The 20,158-nt window shown below is 39.7% G+C and overlaps 1 protein-coding gene across 6 annotated transcripts in view; it reads right to left on the reverse strand.

The window, feature by feature from the left end:
* Positions 1 to 916: 916 nt before the first annotated feature.
* Positions 917 to 20,158, reverse strand: part of uso1 (USO1 vesicle transport factor) — a 57,450-nt gene continuing 38,208 nt past the window's right edge. For 5 of the 6 annotated variants that reach the window (XR_009810065.1, XR_009810064.1, XR_009810062.1 and 2 more), the window contains 7 exons: positions 20,014 to 20,132; positions 19,757 to 19,938; positions 13,862 to 13,983; positions 13,646 to 13,784; positions 13,401 to 13,570; positions 10,406 to 10,641; positions 10,236 to 10,340 (listed from right to left, as the gene is read on the reverse strand). Coding sequence is in view for 1 of the 6 variants with exons in the window: in XM_061922956.1 (XP_061778940.1) it covers positions 1,418 to 1,495; positions 9,949 to 10,164; positions 10,236 to 10,340; positions 10,406 to 10,504; positions 10,576 to 10,641; positions 13,401 to 13,570; positions 13,646 to 13,784; positions 13,862 to 13,983; positions 19,757 to 19,938; positions 20,014 to 20,132 (1,296 nt within the window). In the remaining 5 variants the exon portion in view is untranslated. Of the gene's footprint in view, positions 1,496 to 9,948; positions 10,165 to 10,235; positions 10,341 to 10,405; positions 10,642 to 13,400; positions 13,571 to 13,645; positions 13,785 to 13,861; positions 13,984 to 19,756; positions 19,939 to 20,013; positions 20,133 to 20,158 lie in introns of those variants that run through there. The other variant, XM_061922956.1, reaches the window with a different exon arrangement.

Below are 20,158 nucleotides of genomic sequence, written 5' to 3' on the forward strand. Positions count from 1 at the left end.
ATAAAAATGGGAGCCATTACCTCCCTGCTTGGCACTCAGCATCAAGGGGTTGGAATTGGGGGTTAAATCACCAAAAAATGATTTCCGGGCGCGGCCACCGCTGCTGCTCACTGCTCTCCTCACCTACCAGGGGGGTGAACAAGGGTGATGGGTCAAATGCAGAGGACACATTTCACCACACCTAATGTGTGTGTGTGTGACAATCATTGGTACTTTAACTTAACAAAATAGTTTTTGTTTTGCTATAAGTTGTATGCTGTGTCTGTACAATTTGGTAATTATGATTTTCTGTATGTAGAGATTGGAGTGTTTTATTTTTTCTTCCTCTGACACTGTAATTAATATGCCTAATCTATTTAATTTGAGCATGGATCAAAACCCTGGATTCATATTTATTTATTTTTTTTGTAAAAGAACCATTGTCCAAATAATGGCATATATTTATTTTTGCACGATAACAGTTGTAATAAATACATCTAAAATCATTTTATATTAGTTTTTCCACTTCAATGTCAGAACAGGAATATCTTTAAAAGCACAACATATGTATGAAAAATAATATATTGAATGGCTGAATATTTTAACTTGTTTTAAGGTAAAAAAAAACCAAAAAAAAAACAGTTAATTATTTAGCATGTCATAAATTGTATTGTAACAAGTTCAACTTCAACATATCAATGATGCAGTGAAAATGATGTTTTCCAAAAAAGGTAAGGTGATGTGTCCCCAAAAAGAAGTAGTGAGATATATTTTTAGAACATACTGCAACGCTTGACGCATTTTATTTTTAGGAAGGAGTTTGTCACCCTCTGGTGTTGGCAAGCTGTAACTGCACAGCTGCTGAGGACACACCCATGTCTCCAATCTTGCTTTGTTCTAAACAGCAGTATGAACACATGAGAGCAAACCATCAAGATGATTTAGTCAAATTTAATTTACCAACAATTAGTCCTCCATCATAGGCGTTAATAGATTATTTCAACGTGGCTCGTAAACATTTTAAGTTACACATTATCGTACAGAAGCCCGATGACAAAAATATCTTCTTTTTTTTTCTTTTATTTGTACATCTCGTCCGTCAGTTTTTGCAGCATATCGCAGAGCGGAACATGAATGGATGTTGGGGAAATACTGAAACAAAGAGAAAAATGATGCTACGCCTTTCTTTTTCTACGTTTCAGCTTTGGACTATGACGACACGTTACAAGAAGTCCAAGTCATCCCAAGTGGTGATAAAAATAGCCGAGATGAACGCACTGACTACTTAAAAGACCTTTGTTGTTGCTAATGGTGTACATGTGCTGTGTGACAGTAAAGTGAAGAAAACATGGCCGCTGGAGAGAAACCTGCTTCATAATCAAAGTCCTCGTTTCTCGTTCACGTCCTTTTTTTTATATATAGTTCCTGCAGAGTTGTCTTAGTCCTCGTCCTCATCTTCCTCCTCGTCTTCATCTGTTTGGTCCCTCATGGTGTCCAGGTCGTCCTCATCTTCCACCTGGAAAGAGAGTGTCACAAAAGTGTCACACAAGACCAGTGTTGGGACTAACGCGTTACTTTGTAACGCGTTACTGTAACGCCGTTAGTTTCGGCGGTAACTAGTAATCTAACGCGTTATTTTTTTTTATTCAGTACGGTAATTTAGTTACCGTTACTACATGATGCGTTACTGCGTTATTTTACGTTACTTTTGATGTAGTATCGGCTAGAAACAGAAGCGCTGCGGTGTCGTTCTTCTGAATCTTCCTCTGTCACAAGCCGGAGAGAAGAAAAGAGGCGCGGTCTATGTGTGTGTGGGTGTGGGTGTGGGTGTGGGGAAAAAAAGTTGTTGGCACGTTCAGTCTACACACAGCGTGGTCATGGCGAGCGGAGTAACGGAGGAGCTTGAACGCCCCCGCCATTGAATCGGTGTGTTTATAAGTGCAGACTCGGTTGTGCAAAACGAGGGTTTTAAACACATGCTGAACGTGCTTGAACCACGTTACGACATCCCGTCGCGCACCCACTTCAGCAATAAGATTGTGCCAGATCTTTATGAGCAGGAGAAGAAAAAAGTTGTGGATGAACTATCCCGAGCATCATGACAGACGGCTGGACATCCAGCGGAACTATAAGCGCTCACTTCATCACAGCAGACTGGGAGATGAGAAGAGAGTCACCTTGCGCAGGTACTGACACAAGCAGTGGAGGAATGGAAGATAAAGATATCCCAGTCACACGTGATAATGCCAAAAATCAAATAATTACAGAGAATGAGGCAGGACTGGGACCACAGATAGGTGCTTTGCACATGTAGTGAATTTGGCATCACAGAAGGGAATCTCAGTCAATAGGATGGAGCGCCTCTTTGGGAGGATCAGGAAGGTTTCTTACTTCCACCCAAGCACAACAGCTGCTCATGTGCTTAAGACCAAGCAAGAAATGCTAAAGCTGCCTGCTCATACATGATGTCCCAACGAGGTGGAACTCCATTTATGATATGTTGGAGCAGCAGGCAGCTGTATACTCTGCATTGACCCACAACACCCTGAAGACAAATGTCAAAGACATCATCACCCTCTCTGATGACGATGTGAGAGTGGCAGAGGAGGTCCTCCAGGTGCTTAAACCCCTCAAAAGTGTTCCATCTCTACTGAGCACTGAAACTTCACCATCTGTGTCAATGATCCTGCCACTGAAAACAAGTATTCTACAATCCATGGCTCCAAGTGTGGAAGACAGCAGCATCACTCCAGATGTCAGGCTTTATGTTTCAAGGAAGATGATGTTTCTTCTTATGTTGCACTTTAACTTGTTTTTTATTCATGGTCATTGGTCCAAGTTTAAAGAAAGGAGGAATGCCTTTTTATGTTGCACTGTTTTTCATTAATTATGTTAAAAGGAAAATAAAAATGTATGTCAAGTTGATCAACAGATTGTATTATTCTCCAGTGCAATAACAGTACTGAAATGAAGGCAAAAAGGGCATTAATGGGAGTTTTAAAAAAAAAAGAAGAAAAAAAGAAGTAACTAAATAGTTACTTTTCACAGTAACGCATTACTTTTTGGTGTAAGTAACTGAGTTAGTAATTGAGTTACTTTTGAAATAAAGTAACTAGTAACTGTAACTAGTTTTCAGTAACTAACCCAACACTGCACAAGACAGAGTTTGCCTGTTCCCTGTGTCACAGCACTGACACCAAATGGAGGAAAGCTGGAAGTTTGAGTCTGCGATTTTCCCGCCTTCTCAGGTAAGGGGAAGTGCTATAATGGAGGTGCTAAAAGCCTGGATTTTTCTCAGACTTTTCTGTATAAAAAGTGAAATTGGGGTATTGTTCGGAAACTTTGGGGCCGCATTGGGTTGAAAAAAATTGGGCCAACGGCCGAAAGACAACTAACATGCACCTGGGGATAGGTTGATTGGCAACACTAAATGGTCCCTAGTGTGTGAATGTTGTCTGTCTATCTGTGTTGGCCCTGTGATGAGGTGGCGACTTGTCCAGGGTGTACCCCGCCTATTATCGGACATCTCTAATATTCAGGTAAAAAATCTATTTCTCTCTATTGTACAAAATTAACATTTAACATACTGTAATGAAAACATAAAATCAAACAGCTTCCTAACACATAATTATTAGGGATGTCAAAAAAAAGAAAAGATTTTTGAATTAATCGTGATTCTTATTTGTCACGTTTTTCAATCAATTCAAACAAATCAAAAATCGATTTTTCTTTTTTTTTTTTAATCTGTCCTGTCCAGCCACTCGGGCAAATCACACTGTTGTTGTAGTTGCCCATATCTGCTGTACAGATTTACTGTAGAAAAATGTTGGATACTTTTCTTGTTGCCTTATTTGTATTTGACTTTATTAAATGTTTGGGTAGAATTGTATTTATAAAAAAAAAAAAAAATGAAAAAAAATATTTTTAGTAATTTTAGTAATTTTTTAGTAATTTATCAGAGCAGTTCATCTATTTTATGGTGGAATGTAGGTAATCAAAGAAATGGCATGCAATGTTATTTTAAAAAAGTATTGATTTTGAATCGAGAATCGATTCTAAATTTAATCATTACCCCCCGGAATTGAAACTAATCGTGTGGTTCCCAAAGATTCACGTAGATATATTTTTATATTAGGGATTTATTACTTAGCATAATGCTGTTTTAACATATACAATAATGTTATACAATGTTATTCACGTTAGTGTTTATACTTAAAAGTTTTATTTATGTCGGTTGTTTTTTTTCAATTATTAAATGAATTAATAATAGCTTCAAAATAATATTGAAAATTAATGCTGAAATAATAATAGACTTCTCTACTAATATGTATATGTCCAAAGACATGCACCTGGGGATAGGTTGATTGGCAACACTAAATGGGCCCTAGTGTGTGAATGTGAGTGTGAATGTTGTCTGTCTATCGGAGTTGGCCCTGCGATGAGGTGGTGACTTGTCCAGGGTGTACCCTGCCTTCCGCCCCAATGCAGCTGAGATAGGCTCCAGCAACCCCCGCGACCCCGAACGGTACAAGCGGCAGAAAATGGATGGATGGATATATAATATATATATATATATATATACACACACACACACACACACACACACACACACACACATGTATATGTGTATATATATATATATATATACACACACACACACACACACACACACACACACACACACACATGTATATATATATATATATATATATATATATATATATATATATATATATATATATATATATATATATATTAGAGATGCGCGGTTTGCGGACACAACCGCGGAGTCCGCGGATTATCCGCGGGTCGGGCGGTTGAAATAAAAAAAATTAGATTTTATCCTCGGGTCGGGTCGGGCGGTTGAAATAAAAAAAAAAATTTGATTTTAAATAGATTCAGGCGGGTGGCAGTTAAACCAATTCGGAAATATATATACATAGTTAAATGTTGTTACCCACATACGAAAAAATGAGCAGGCACCTGCAGCATATGCCACAACAGAAGAAGAAAAAAAAAAGAGATGGCAACGCTGGCAGCAAACGTGGTACGCGACAAACTAAAAAAGGGAATACTAAAGACCAGGGGAAAAAAAGGCCAGAAAAGTTCAGCGTGGACTCGTTTTTATGAGGTTGTAAATCAGGATGATAGTAATGCTGGCTACGTGATTTGCAAGAGCTGCGACGCTGTTTATGACTACGACAGTCACAAAACCGGGACATCTAACATGGTGCATCACATTTGTGCAAAACCCCGAACCTCCACAAACACCCTGAGCATGAGCAGTTTCGTCCGCCGTGATCCCAGAAGAGTGCCACAGGATGTTAAAACAAGATAGAACGCAGCTGCCTGCAGCAGTTTGAGTGGCGCGAGCGCGCTTGGAGGTGCGCTCAGCGCGGCTCCCAGATGATTGCGCACTGGTGTGCGTCTGGGCCGTGACAGCGTGGCACGCATTGAATGTCTCTGCTGAATTGGATCAGTCTCCTTTCTTTAACAGGCAAAAGCTTTATAACCTCACTAATGCCTTGCATCGTCTATATTAGATATATAACAATGGGCGGTTGCGGGCGGTTGCGGTTTTGATTAAATGTTAGTTTGGGTGGATGCGGATGGTTGACGACTTTTGTGATGCGGTTGCGGATTAAATAATTGCCTATCCGCGCATCTCTAACACACACACGTGTGTGTGTATATATATATATATATATATATATATATATATATATATATATATATATATATATATATATATATATAGGCAGCACGGCGGAACAGGGGTTAGTGCATGTGCCTCACAATACAAAGGTCCTGAGTTCAATCCCGGGCTCGGTATCTTTCTGTGTGGAGTTTGCATGTTCTCCCCGTGACTGCGTGGGTTCCCTCCGGGTGCTCCGGCTTCCTCCCACCTCCAAAGACATGCACCTGGGGATAGGTTGATTGGCAACACTAAAATTGGCCCTAGTGTGTGAATGCTGTCTGTGTTGGCCCTGTGATGAGGTGGCGACTTGTCCAGGGTGTACCCCGCCTTCCGCCCGAATGCAGCTGAGATAGGCTCCAGAAACCCCCCGCAACCCCGAAAGGGACAAGCGGTAGAAAATGGATGGATGGAATTTTACACAGAACTCCAAAAATAAGACTGGACAAAATTATTGGCACCCTCAACTTAATATTTGGTAGCACACTCTTTGGAAAAAATAAGTGAAATCATAGGCTTCCTGTAACCATCAATGAGTTTCTTACACCTTGCTACTGTCATTTTGGACCACTTTTCTTTTGTGAACTGCTTCAGGTGTCTCAGATTTGAAGGGTGCCTTCTCCCAACTGCTGTGTTTAGCTCTCTCCACAGATGTTCTATAGGATTTAGATCATTGATGGCCACTTCAGAACTCTCCAGTGCTTTGTCTTAAGCCATTTTGAAGTATGCTTTAGGCCGTAGTCCTGCTGGAAGACCCATGACCTCTGGCGGACACCCAGCTTTCTGACACTGGGTCCTACATTATGTCTCAAAATTCTTTGGTAGTCCACAGATTTCATGATGCCATGCACACAGTCAAGGCAAGAAGCAGCAAATAACCTCCACCATGTTTGACTGTTGGGATGGTGTTCTTTTCTTTGAAGGCCTCATTTTGTTTTCTGTAAACAGTGTGATGGTGTGCTTTACCAAAAAGCTCCACTTTAGTCTCATATGTCCACAGGACGTTCTCCCAGAAGGATTTTGTATTCCTCAGGTAAGTTTTTGCAAACTCCAGCCTTGCTTTTTTTATGTCTCTGTGTCAGCAGCATTGAGATTGTCCATGCTTTTCCACAATCTCGGTTCTCAAATCTTCTGAGAGTTCTTTTCTCCATGCTCAGTGTGGTACACAACAAAAAGGTTGAGTCGACTTTTCTCCTGGCTGTAAGTGTGATTTCTATATTGCCAGCACCTGTTACTTGCTACAGGTGACTTTAATTACAAATTAAAGAAGCATCACATGCTTAGAATACAACTATTTCTTACAATTTTGAAAAGGTGCCAATAATTTTGTCCAGTCCATTTGTGGAGTATCAGATTTGGCTTTTTTTGTTTTTTTTGTTGTGTTGTTCTAATGCAAACAAAATAAATAAACATGTGAACACCAAAGCATTTGTAATTTCAACAATTTTCTGGGAGAAGTGGTGCATTATCTGACAGAAATGCAGGGGTGCCAATATTTTTTGGCCATGACTGTATGTACTTAACAAAAAAAGGTGAAATAACTGAAAACATGTTTTATATTCTAGTTTCTTCAAAATAGTCACCCTCTTGCTCTGATTAATGCTTTGCACACTCTTGATGAGCTTCGAGAGGTAATCACCTGAAATGGTATTCACTTCACATGGGTACTTGAAGCTCATGGAGAGAATGCCAAGGGTGTGCAAAGCAGTAATCAGAGCAAAGGGTGGCTATACACATAATATGTCACGAGACGAGCAAATATAAATTAAATACACAGAAGACATAAGTAAAGGAAATTGAATGATACCTACATACGAGGCATAATGCAATATGTACATACAACTAGCCTAAATAGCATGTTAGCATCGATTAGCTTGCAGTAAAGCACTGACCAAGTATGCCTGATTACTCCACACAAGTCAATAACATCAACAAATCTCACATTTGTGCATTCAGGCACAGCATGAAAAGTTTGGTGGACAAACAGACAAAGAAGGTGTGGCATAAAACACGTCTTTCTGTGGCAGCGTCGGAGAAAGAAAAACAAACTACGGTGACTTCAAGGACCACAAAATCAGTAGGACAAAACGGCGCTCGCCAAACACTCTCATCAGTGAAGCATGTTTAATATAAACAGTGGGCTTTTTAACAATTAGGAATGTTTGTGTCATGTTTGTCCTCCTACAGAAACCATATCAAAACAAAAAAGTATATTTTGCCCTCATCTTTTTCCATTTTCATACATTTTTGAAAAAGCTCCAGGGAGCCACTAGGGCGGCGCTCAAGAGCCGCATACCACTCTCGAGCCGCGGGTTGCCAACCCCTAATGTTTGCAAGTTTTACAATAGAACTACAACAATTCATACAAACTAAACCATCCCAGGTGTGATGTCTGTAGGAGTGTTTTTATGCATATTTGTACACGCTATCGTAATGTAAACAAAGGAGCATTGTTAGCATTAGCAAATATGCTAACACAAGTGTCTTTGTCAGTATTAATAATTTAAAATGGCTTTCTTTTTGTATTATTTTAGTTTCGTAAATTCTCAAACGTCACTGTGGAGTTATTAAGGTTTTTTTAGCTGATTAGAGAGCTAGTTTCTACAGCTAGTGGGTCCATGACGATGACCTCCGTTTTGTTTTATCAGCCGTTTCACTGCCGTGTGACAGCCACCGTGGCACTGTTTGGAATAATTACCGTATTTTTCGGAGTATAAGTCGCTCCGGAGTATAAGTCGCACCGGCCGAAAATGCATAATAAAGAAGGAAAAAAACATATATAAGTCGCATTTTTGGGGGAAATGTATTTGATAAAAGCCAACACCAAGAATAGACATTTGAAAGGCAATTTAAAATAAATAAAGAATAGTGAACAACAGGTTGAATAAGTGTACGTTATATGAGGCATAAATAACCAACTGGTATGTTAACGTAACATATTATTGTAAGAGTCATTCAAATAACTATAACATATAGAACATGCTATACGTTTACCAAACAATCTGTCACTCCTAATCGCTAAATCCCATGAAATCTTATACGTCTAGTCTCTTACGTGAATGAAATAAATAATATTATTTGATATTTTACGCTAATGTGTTAATCATTTCACACATAAGTCGCCTCTGAGTATAAGTCGCACCCCCGGCCAAACTATGAAAAAAAACTGCGACTTATAGTCCGAAAAATACGGTACGTAATGTAAATAAATCTTTCGCACTCGTATATATCTGCGGCTGATAGTTCGGTGTGGTTAATTTATGTAAAAATATTTATCCACTTTAAAATTTGGTGGGTGCTGCTTAAATATCACTGCTTAAATACCATTACCTGGAGCTTGGAAAATATGGTAGTTGTCTGCACAGAAGAACCTTTTACTAATAGTGTTGGGAGGATACTTGAATATTTTTTCAGGAATTTGTGTGCACGTTGCACGGCCCTTTAATCTTTTTTTTGATTATAATATTTTTATTATCGTGAAAAGCCTGATATATATTTTTATTATTTTGAGAAGGTACCGTATTTTTCGGAGTATAAGTCGCACCGGCCGAAAATGTACAATAAAGAAGGGAAAAAAAACATATATAAGTCGCACTGGAGTATAAGTCGCATTTTTGGGGGAAATTTATTTGATAAAAGCCAACACCAAGAATAGACATTTGAAAGGCAATTTAAAATAAATAAAGAATAGTGAACAACAGGCTGAATAAGTGTACGTTATATGAGGCATAAATAACCAACTGGTATGTTAACGTAACATATTATGGTAAGAGTCATTCAAATAACTATAACATATAGAACATGCTATACGTTTACCAAACAATCTGTCACTCCTAATCGCTAAATCCCATGAAATCTTATACGTCTAGTCTCTTACGTGAATGAGATAAATAATATTATTTGATATTTTACGGTAGGTAATGTGTTAATAATTTCACACATAAGTCGCTCCTGAGTATAAGTCGGACCCCCGGCCAAACTATGAAAAAAAAAACTGCGACATATAGTCCGAAAAATACGGTATTATCAGAATCATAACAGAGGTGTGTCCCCTTTCATATTTGTCTACTTTTTCTCCATACAGTAATGCCGTTCTGTATGAACAACACAATATCAAAGTATAGATGGAGTAGATACTGTATCTTTACTTCCAACTGCATGATCCCAAATGCTGTTTGTACATAGACGTCAACAAAGCTTTGTTAGTCCAGACAGAGCATGATATGCCGCTTGCTGCTATGTTAGACAAGTACAAAGAACCCTGTCGGTCTTACCGTCTGTCCCAAGTCTTTGAGTCTCTGTTTGAGATTGAGGATCTTCTGGTCCTGGTCAGCCAGCAGCATCAGCAGGTCGTCCTGCTCCTTCTTGGATTCCTGAAGGTCTGTTTGGAGCTTGGCTTTCTCCGTCTGCAGGATGGCCACCGAGCTGGTGGCCGAGGCCTCCTGCTGCTCCAGATGTGCCCGACCCTGCGTCAGGCCCCTGACCTCCTCCTGGTAGGCAGCACATGATCAAACACGTGATTGAAAGAAATGATGATAGAAAGTTGTGGCAAGTCACACACTTTGAGTCTCTCCATCTCAGACGTTTGTGCAGCCAGTCTGCTCTCCATTTCTGTCATGTTGGATGCGTCCGCTGAGGCGTCTCCACTCGGGGTGGCATCTATAGACTGAAGAGGTACAATTTATTAGAATATTATTGAATATTATTTAAAGATCATGTGTGTGTCTTTACCCCGGTTTCAACTCTTTTGAGCAAGTCCTGGTTCTCTGTCTTCAGCTGGCTGATTTCGGCCGTCTGGGTCTGGACCTGACTCCTCAGAAGCTCCAGTTCCTGGAGGTCATGAGAGGAGGTGAACACAGGAGACCTGAACATGTACCACCATGATGATGTATTGAAGTCACCTTAAAGAGTTCTGTGTTGTCTGGGCCTTCTGGGGCGCCCTCTGCTGGCTCGGACCCTTCAGATCGCTACAGAAATAGAAAATGATGACCGATTAGTAGTGATGGGTCAACTGATACTGAATCATCGGAGGCGTATAACACAAGGAGTGATACTTTGTCCCTCGATGTGTGTGTCACTTTAAGAAAACAATCATGTGACCGATACAGCTGCTGTGTCATTGACTGTGTAGCATCAAATTATGTTGATATGATTCTGATTCTGATGTTCATCAAGAAGCATTTACTTTGGCTAAAGTGACAGCTTGTGCTGTAAGGAGTTGAAAAAGTGGCGTACCATGTTAGACATCGGTTTCCGTCACCACAATTGAACTAAAAGGAACTAAGAAAAAGGTAAAATTCCAAAGTGTGGGATCATTCGGATTTGGTGTTACCAAATAAGGTAAAAATATTTGCAGTTCAAATCTAATTACTTTTTTAATCCAGCAGATGATGAATGCCCACTATGAAACACCAACAGAGTAACTGTGCAGTGTCATTATAGGTGGTGAGTGTGCCACACACTCACTGAGGCGTCAAGTAACCCATTATTACTAATTAGCCAATACCGTTATCGATTGATTCTTCTGGATAAAAAGGTGCACATCAAGAATTGCTACCTATCTATATTTATTTATCCTTTTCATATTTACAACAGAGGTTCTGTTATACTTGCAATATATCATTTAATACATTACCATGTGGTCAAAAGGAGATTTGTTTTTTCCCTTTTCCATTTTCTCGTGCACACCAAATCATTACCTTATTATGCTGTCTTTACAGGGTTTTACATTTCATAAAAACCTTTTTCATTACCTTATTATGCTGTCTGTACAGGGTTTTACATTTCATAAAAACCTTTTTCATTACCTTATTATGCTGTCTGTACAGGGTTTTACATTTCATAAAAACCTTTTTCATTACCTTATTATGCTGTCTATACAGGGTTTTACATTTCATAAAAACCTTTTTCATTACCTTATTATGCTGTCTGTACAGGGTTTTACATTTCATAAAAAACTCTTTCTAATTAAGGCTTGCTCACTATAACGCCCCATTCTTTTTGCAGTTTAGGTAAACAAACAGCAGGTACAGTATATATATATATATATATATATATATATATATATATATATATATATATATATATATATATATATATATATACACACATACATACATACATATATATATATATATATATATATATATATATATATATATATATATATATATATATATATATATATACACATACATACATATATATATACATATATTAAAATCGATTATAAAAATTAGTTGGCTATTCATTTAGTCATCGATTCGTTGGATCAATGCTATGCGCATGCGCAGAGGCAATTTTTTAAGTTTTTTAAATTTCATTTTTATTTTTATAAACCTTTATTTTTAACTGCAACAGCTGAGAAACAATAATCAAAATAAGTATGGTTCCAGTATGCTGTTTTTTTGTTTTTTTTTCAATAAAATCCTGGAAAGGATAGAAATGTAGTTTGTCTCTTTTATCCGTTTATTAATCGAAGTAATAATCGACAGATGAATCGATTATCAAATTAATCGTTAGTTGCAGCCCTAATATACTGTGTATATATATATATATATATATATATATATATATATATATATATATATATATACATACATTGATTACCTCACTTTGAAAAACACAGTGAAACTGATCATTTTTGGGAGGAGCAGCTGGCACACTAATCGCTAGCTGACTTAAATGCTTACATGAATAAAAGACACATTAACATCATTCCCCATTCCAAACACCTTATTTGCCTTTAACATGAAACACTCTAAAACCTTTACAAAATAAAACAGAAGAAGATAAACTTATTTAAAAACTCGGTCTTTGCTTTACCACTAGGAAAAGTAGAGTGTGTGAGTGTGTGTTTTGCTTACTTATTTATTTATTGAATTTTAAACTACCGTATTTTCCGCACTATAAGGCGCACCGCACTATAAGGCGCACCTTCAATGAATGGCCTATTTTAAAACTTTGTTCATATACAAGGCGCACCACATTATAAGGCGCATAGAATAGATGCTACAGTAGAGGCTGGGGTTACGTTATGCATCCATTAGATGGAGCTGCGCTAAAGGGAATGTCAACAAAACTAATAGTGATTGTACTGACACTTCTACTTGCTGCTATCTGTTCAACAACCCACTTTTCCAGTTTGTCCTCCAACCGTAGCCATCTCGCTTTGTTCCCTCGGAAACTCTGTTTAGTCTTCTTTACTTGGCGCAAGTCATCATGTTGCTTCCTCCACTTCCGCACCATTGATTCGTTTATGTTCAATTCTCTCGCTGCTGCTCTATTCCAGTGTTCTACTGCGTGACTGATCGCCTTGAGTTCAAACTCTGCGTCGTAAGCGTGTCTCTTAATAGGAGCCATTTTTGGGTCTTTACATAAGGGTTTAGGTCTCGCAACTACGGTAGGCAGCCGCCGACTTCATTTTCCTCCGTAGAAAAAGAAGCGCTTCTTCTTCTACGATAAGCAGCCGTAGAAGGGAGAAAATGAAGTCGGTGTAGTTGTCATAGTTGCGAGACCTGTTGTGGTTTAATATTGGTCCATATATAAGGCGCACCGGTTAATAAGGCGCACTGTCAGATTTTGAGGAAATTGGAGGTTTTTAGGTGCGCCTTATAGTGCGGAAAATACGGTAGGTTAAAAGATTTCAATGCGTAACTGTGATAATATTGATAACAGTGATATGAAATGTTAATAGTTGCACATCCCTAACACACTCTCAACTAACCAAAGTCTCAATGAGCACTTCTTTGTCACTGAGTTGTGTCTGGAGGAGAGCGTATTGATTGCGGAGCTCCTCCATCTCCTCTCGAAGTTGTGAGACCTCTTCCGTCTGCATCCCGTTCACGTGGGAACCGTCTCCCTGAGGAGGGTTGGCCTGGCTCTGGTTTTCCTTCCCTAATAAGTAAAAATGAGGTTAAGACAGCGCTGGTGTTATTGGTTGTAAGTCGATGGTTGGCGAGGTGAACGCACCAAGCTTGAGCTTGAGGATGTTGTACTGGTCTTTGTGCTGCTGAATCTGGCTCAGCTGCTGGGCCATCGTGGTCTGCATCTCTTCGTTTTGGGACGTCATGGTGGTCACCTGCTCTTTCAGCTCTTGAATCTTGGCATCCTGACAAGACCACGAAAGAAAGGTGAAAGAGACTGGGAGAAATTCTCAGCGTCTGGTCCGTCCGCTCGGTTTGTTACCTGCTCTCGGATCAGCTCTTTGTACTGAGTTACTATGTTGTCATGCTGCTCCAGCGTCTTCTTCACCTCTTCTTCCTTCTTCTCCTCTTCACTGGACTTGTGGACTGCCTTGGTGATCACACCTGGTTCCGGTAACAAATACATTTAAGAGGTTAAAAATGCACACCAAATTGCACCATTCTGAATTTTTGGTTATTGAGGGGGGTTAGAGTGCACCCAGATCCTTTGGTCTAAAATGATTAGAGGTACCGTATTTTCCGCACTATAAGCCGCGCCTAAAAACCACAAATTTTCTCAAAAGCTGACAGTGCGGCTTATAACCCGGTGCGCCTTCTATATGGATTAATATTAATATTCATTTTCATAAAGTTTAGGTCTCGCAACTACGGTAAACAGCCGCCATCTTTTTTCCCCGTAGAAGAGGAAGCGCTTCTTCTTCTATGGTAAGCAACCGCCAAGGTAAGCACCCGCCCCCATAGAAGAGGAAGCGCTTCTTCTTCTACTGTAAGCAACCACCCGCCCCCATAGAAGAAGAAGCCCCCGGATATTGCGTTTCATTTCATTTGTGTGTTTACATCTGTAAAGACCACAAAATGGCTCCTATTAAGAGACACGCGTACAACGCAGAATTCAAACTCAAGGCAATAAGTCACGCAGTAGAACACGGAAATAGAGCAGCAGCGAGTGAATTGAACATAAATGAATCAATGGTGCGTAGGTAGAGGAAGCAACAAGATGACCTGCGCCACTAAGACAGGGAGACAGCGCCGGACGACATACGCCAACATCTGCCAGTGGATTGTAAATGCCTGGCGGATATATCGGTCTCAACTGTGGTCCGAGCTTTCCAGAAGGCAGGATTCACGGAACTGCTGGACAACAACAGCGACATTGACTCTGATGACTTCGACGAGACGGAGCCGGCCATTTTGGATGCCGTATTCGCCCAACTTTTTAATTCAGACACTGAAGAATTCAAGGGATTTATGGATGAGGAATAATTTCAGAAAGTGAGCTTTAAATCTTTATTTTGTGTGTTGTGTGACATTAACGTTCGAGCAACGTTGAGTTATTGATGTTACTATTGCTCTGCACTAATTTGAGTGTTACTATTTTTGTGATTGCACATTTGCACATTACATTTTGGGGGTGAACAGAGTTGTTAGAACGCTGGTTTGTAATATATTATTAAAGTTTGACTGACCTATCTGACTGTTTTTTTGACATTCCCTTTAGCGCAGCGTAGGCGCGGCTTATAACCCGGGGCGGCTTATAGGTGGACAAAGTTTTGAAATATGCCATTCATTGAAGGTGCGGCTAATAACCCGGGGCGGCTTATAGTGCGGAAAATACGGTAATTAGAATTATAGATGAACAATTAATTATACAAAACAGGAGTAAATACAAATAATAGTGACATCAGCGCTGGAGAGAGCGAACCAAGTTATCTAAAGGTCGGAGCCATCACTGAAATGGTCGCCCGTCTCTCATTCTTTTGTCCACCGAGGTTCCCTCGCCTTGGCAGGAACTATGAGAATTGAGATATGTTTAAGTGTTCTTTTTCAATCCATAGTCATGTTTAAATCAGCTAGTATTGTGACCTCCTTGCTTTTATCTTATGTCCGCTAGTAAACTCTTTTTGTCTTAACCTCTAAAGGCCTTAGTGGCCACATGCGTGGACAGCACCTTTTAGCTCTTATTTCCAAAATTGTGTACACTACTGAATTAGGGTCTTATGCCGACATATGGACACGTATACTGCCATCTGGTGGTGTCAGAAGAGTATAACATACAATGGAATTTGGGGGAAAAAAGTGTAAAAATAAAAATTTGCATGTCACTACACATGAAGTACACGTTTGTGCACTTATGGACTAAGTACATCATATTAAAAGATGATTTTGTTTTTATTCTAATTAGGGTCCAATAAGCCCAAATAGCAAAGAGAAATAAAAAAACATGTAAACAAACAGCTTGGGCCTTAAGAGGTTAAGGGCTCCTGTTTTGTGTTAAGAGCTGTTTTGGTTTTTTATCGGTTTTGACAAAGCAGCAGCGCTCCTTTCTGGGCGAGCGGGGCTGTTTTCTCAACATAAGCTGACTCTTTTAGTCTGGATTTAGACCTCGCTTGCTGATGCTATGCTTGCATTGTAAGGGTTGGTCTCCTGAACTTCAGTAAAACTTGGTATTGTACCATTCTGTTTCTGGGGTCCTTTTTACTCAATATATATGTAGGGATGATGTTCGTTAAGAAATTATCGAATCCTCTTACCGAACCAATTCCTTATCGAGAGAAAGAGATTACAGGGCGTCGTAAACATCTCTAGAGGACCTGTATAAGAGACACTGCAACAGGAGAGCAAACAGCATCCTCAGGGACTCATCCCACCCAGGTCACCACTGGCTAGAACTCTTGTCCTCAGGGAGGCGCTATAAGACCATCAAAGCAATAGACTGAAAAACAGTTTATATCCTCGAGCTGTTATTGCCCTAAACTCTGCACTTACCTGAACACTCACCACTTTATTACTTGCTTACCTCTAATAGAGATCTGCTGTGCAATATGTTTTTAACATTTTATTATGTTTTTAAATTGTTTTATTATTATTGTTGTCTTAAGACTATTTTATGTAGGTTTGTTTTAAAAGCACTGAGCTGGATTGCTGTCCAATTTTGTTGTTTCCATACAATGACAATAAAGGTATTCTGATTCCGATTCTGAAACTCTTATCGAATCCAGATAGGTTGTTGTGTGTGCACTGAGTTCCAAAAGCCAAAGATGTTTTATGACTGGGCCGACACGCTGTTTATATGGAGGAAAAGCGGACGTGACTGAAGACAGCATGCGGCCGTTATAGGGTGAAGGTTTCAGGTGAAAGAGGACGCTAAAGGCACGCCCCCAGTGAGCATATAGTGCTGCTATGTGCGTTGTAAATAAAAAAATTGCCGACAAACACATCACCAACATGGACGCTCACTTTCGACATCCCGGTGAAGCACACTGTGGAGAAGAAGGGGACCAGCCCGGTAGCGAATCGATACGCACAACGGGGCAAGAGAAGTCGGCTTTTACTGTTGTGCTAGCTTGCTATGCTAATGGACAATGAGACTGACTGTGAAAATGAGGATAGGGATGTTGTAACTTATGGGTTATATAGTTCATGTGTGATGATCATTCCTAATTTGCATGTTTGATTTATTGCTGATAAATTGATCTATTATTATTTACAGCTAAAAAGAGTTAAAAGGGAATTGATTGATTTATACATGTATTTGATATTGATTACTTGAGAAACACTGACACTGAATTAAGTTGTTTTCTACTCAATAGCCGAACAAAGGGTTAACTAAAAGACTGCATGTTCCACAATGCATTGCGGCAAAACCGGATGTTAGAAAGACCGGGAGCAGGTGCATTGTGGTTGTTGAGATTGAGGATTACGAGCCCACGGGTGATGAATGAATGACAGATAACAAGATATAAGGATCGTTTTGTACCGTTTGTATGCCATTTTTTTCTTATATAAAGTACAACTTTATTACACATTTTCGACGTCCTGTCCAAAAAATGTAGATTAACTACGATCAAAGTACGTCGAAAATGTGTAATAAAGTTGTACTTTATATAAGAAAAAAATGGCATACAAACGGTACAAAACGATCCTTATATCTTGTTATCTGTCATTCATTCATCACCCGTGGGCTCATAATCCTCAATCTCAACAACCACAATGCACCTGCTCCCGGTCTTTCTAACATCCGGTTTTGCCGCAATGCATTGTGGAACATGCAGTCTTTTAGTTAACCCTTTGTTCGGCTATTGAGTAGAAAACAACTTAATTCAGTGTCAGTGTTTCTCAAGTAATCAATATCAAATACATGTATAAATCAATCAATTCCCTTTTAACTCTTTTTAGCTGTAAATAATAATAGATCAATTTATCAGCAATAAATCAAACATGCAAATTAGGAATGATCATCACACATGAACTATATAACCCATAAGTTACAACAAGGGAATCTGGCGTGTTTGATGGAGAACTTGCCCAGCTGTTCATTTCGGACACAGAAGATGAGGACTCTGATGGATTTGTGGCTGAGGATCGATCAATAAATAATGTGAGTACATTGATAAATACTTCAATAAAGTACAACCCAACTCAGCTTTGCTCTTGCTGCCTTTTTAAAACAGCGTCCATGCATGCTGGTGTATGTTTTAAGCTAGCGTATGTTTAACCATGCCTGCGCCCAAAATACGCTGCGCCTTATTTATGCGTTAAATAGAGAAATAGCACTCGTAACTGACACGGCGCCTTTTAATACGGTGCGCCCTAAGATCGCGAAAATACGGTATAGTGGCTTCGATAAAAGGGATTGGAATCCATGGAATCGGTTCTTTTCTTATCGAACGATCGGGAGAACCGGTTTCGAACATCATCCCTACATATATGGGATCCAAAAGAATTTGGGATTGACCAATGTGTTTTTATTCCCTGGGAGGAAGACTGGTCAAGCGTAACAGAACCGAAATTGAAAGTTAACTTGACATGTGTGCCGAGCACACACACTTCCTCCTTCCCTCTCTCTCCAGGCTGGTACTTTATGACAACATTAATAACAATATATGTGTATGAGAGTACATAGATAACGAAACAGGGTGAGCTCATCGTGTGTATCTCTTCTAGCAGAATGAAGGCAAATTCTATTTTGCTAAAAGGTGGAACATAGGGGTGTAACGGTACGTGTATTTGTATTGAACCGTTTCGGTACGGGGATTTCGGTTCGGTTCAGAGGTGTACCGAACGAGTTTCCACACGAACATATTAAGTAGCCGCCTCCGCTTCCTTCTGCCTCTGTCTCTGTCAGTCCTCTACACAGCACCCAGCATTGTCCCACCCACACAACCATCTGATTGGTTACAAACAGAGCGGTAACAGCCAATCAGCAGTGCGTATTCAGAGCGCATGTAGTCAGTGCTTAGCGTTCAGCAGGTAAGCATCAGGCAGCGGACTCTCCCCAAATGATAATAAACACCTCCCAGTCAACTACTAGTAACATCACTATGAGCCTGTTGACCTTCTAGAAATATAAAAGGCAGCTCAGCTCGCTCGCAGTCCTGGCTTGAGGTGAAGGCTAATTCGCTTTTAGCGTAACGTTAGCTTATTTTGCGGTGTGTGTGTGTGTTACGGACAGCAAAGCCCTGTCTGTCTGTTATTTCACTTTACCTTTTTCTGTGTTGATTGAGCTACGTTGAAGCCGCAAAAAAGGACATTATGTTAAATGAAGAGTTTCTGTCTCTGATAGTTGATATAATAATGTAAGTGCATCATTAAGCCTACATGAACTCCATGGTGTTCAGGGATGAATAGTCTCTCCTATTGCTATTGTACCATTTTTTTCAGCTATAGTTACATTAATCATTAGTAATGGAGCAGCCTAGTTTTGAATGGCAGGGTCCCTGCTATCACATTGATAAAAATATAACATTTACATAATAAATCAACTACATGCTTCCCAAATGCTGTAATAAATTAAGCATGATGAGTTGACTTGAAACTGTTTAATGTTGCACTTTTTATATGTAGAAGAAAAGTTTTGTCATTTTATTAAATCTGAGCAACAATTTGAGGCAGTTTAATGTGGATTAACGTGGGCAGAATTATTATAGTGTTTCCAATGTTAAAAGGATAAAGCCATTGTTTACAAAATTGGTAAATAAATAAATTGTTTTCTTACTGTACCGAAAATGAACCGAACCGTGACCTCTAACCCGAGGTATGTACCGAAACGAAATTTTTGTGTACCGTTACACCCCTAGTGGAACATTTTCCTCTACAGGGTTGAGCAATGAAGTCAGAGGTAAATAAAAAGGACAAGGCAGACATGGTGCTGACTGACCCTCCAATTCTTTGACCAGTTTGGTGAACTCATGGTCGAAGAGCATATGCACTGGAGACAGGAAGACCGGCTGCGGCTTCTGGCCGGCCCGCGAGTACAGCTCGTGCTTGGTGATGAAGCCGAGTTTCTCCACAAAGTTCTCCTTCCCGATGCGCTTCTCTATCAGCTGTTTTAGCTTCTCTCTGACGGAGCAGAAGGGAAACAGATAAGCACACCACCGACAATTGTGTGATGATGAGAAAGCAGGTGGCGCTTACTTGGTGTAGTTCTCCAGCGAGTTGTCGTTGTAGTAAATGCAGATGCCCAGCAGCAGCGCGCACAAGCCCTGCACAAGTCGCTCATCCTCTCCCAAGTTCTCGGAGATCTGAGCCGTTAGCTACAGTGGTCGCAAAGTGAAGGACG

This window comes from Nerophis lumbriciformis, linkage group LG27, assembly GCF_033978685.3.
Source record: "Nerophis lumbriciformis linkage group LG27, RoL_Nlum_v2.1, whole genome shotgun sequence".
Lineage (NCBI taxonomy): Eukaryota > Metazoa > Chordata > Actinopteri > Syngnathiformes > Syngnathidae > Nerophis > Nerophis lumbriciformis.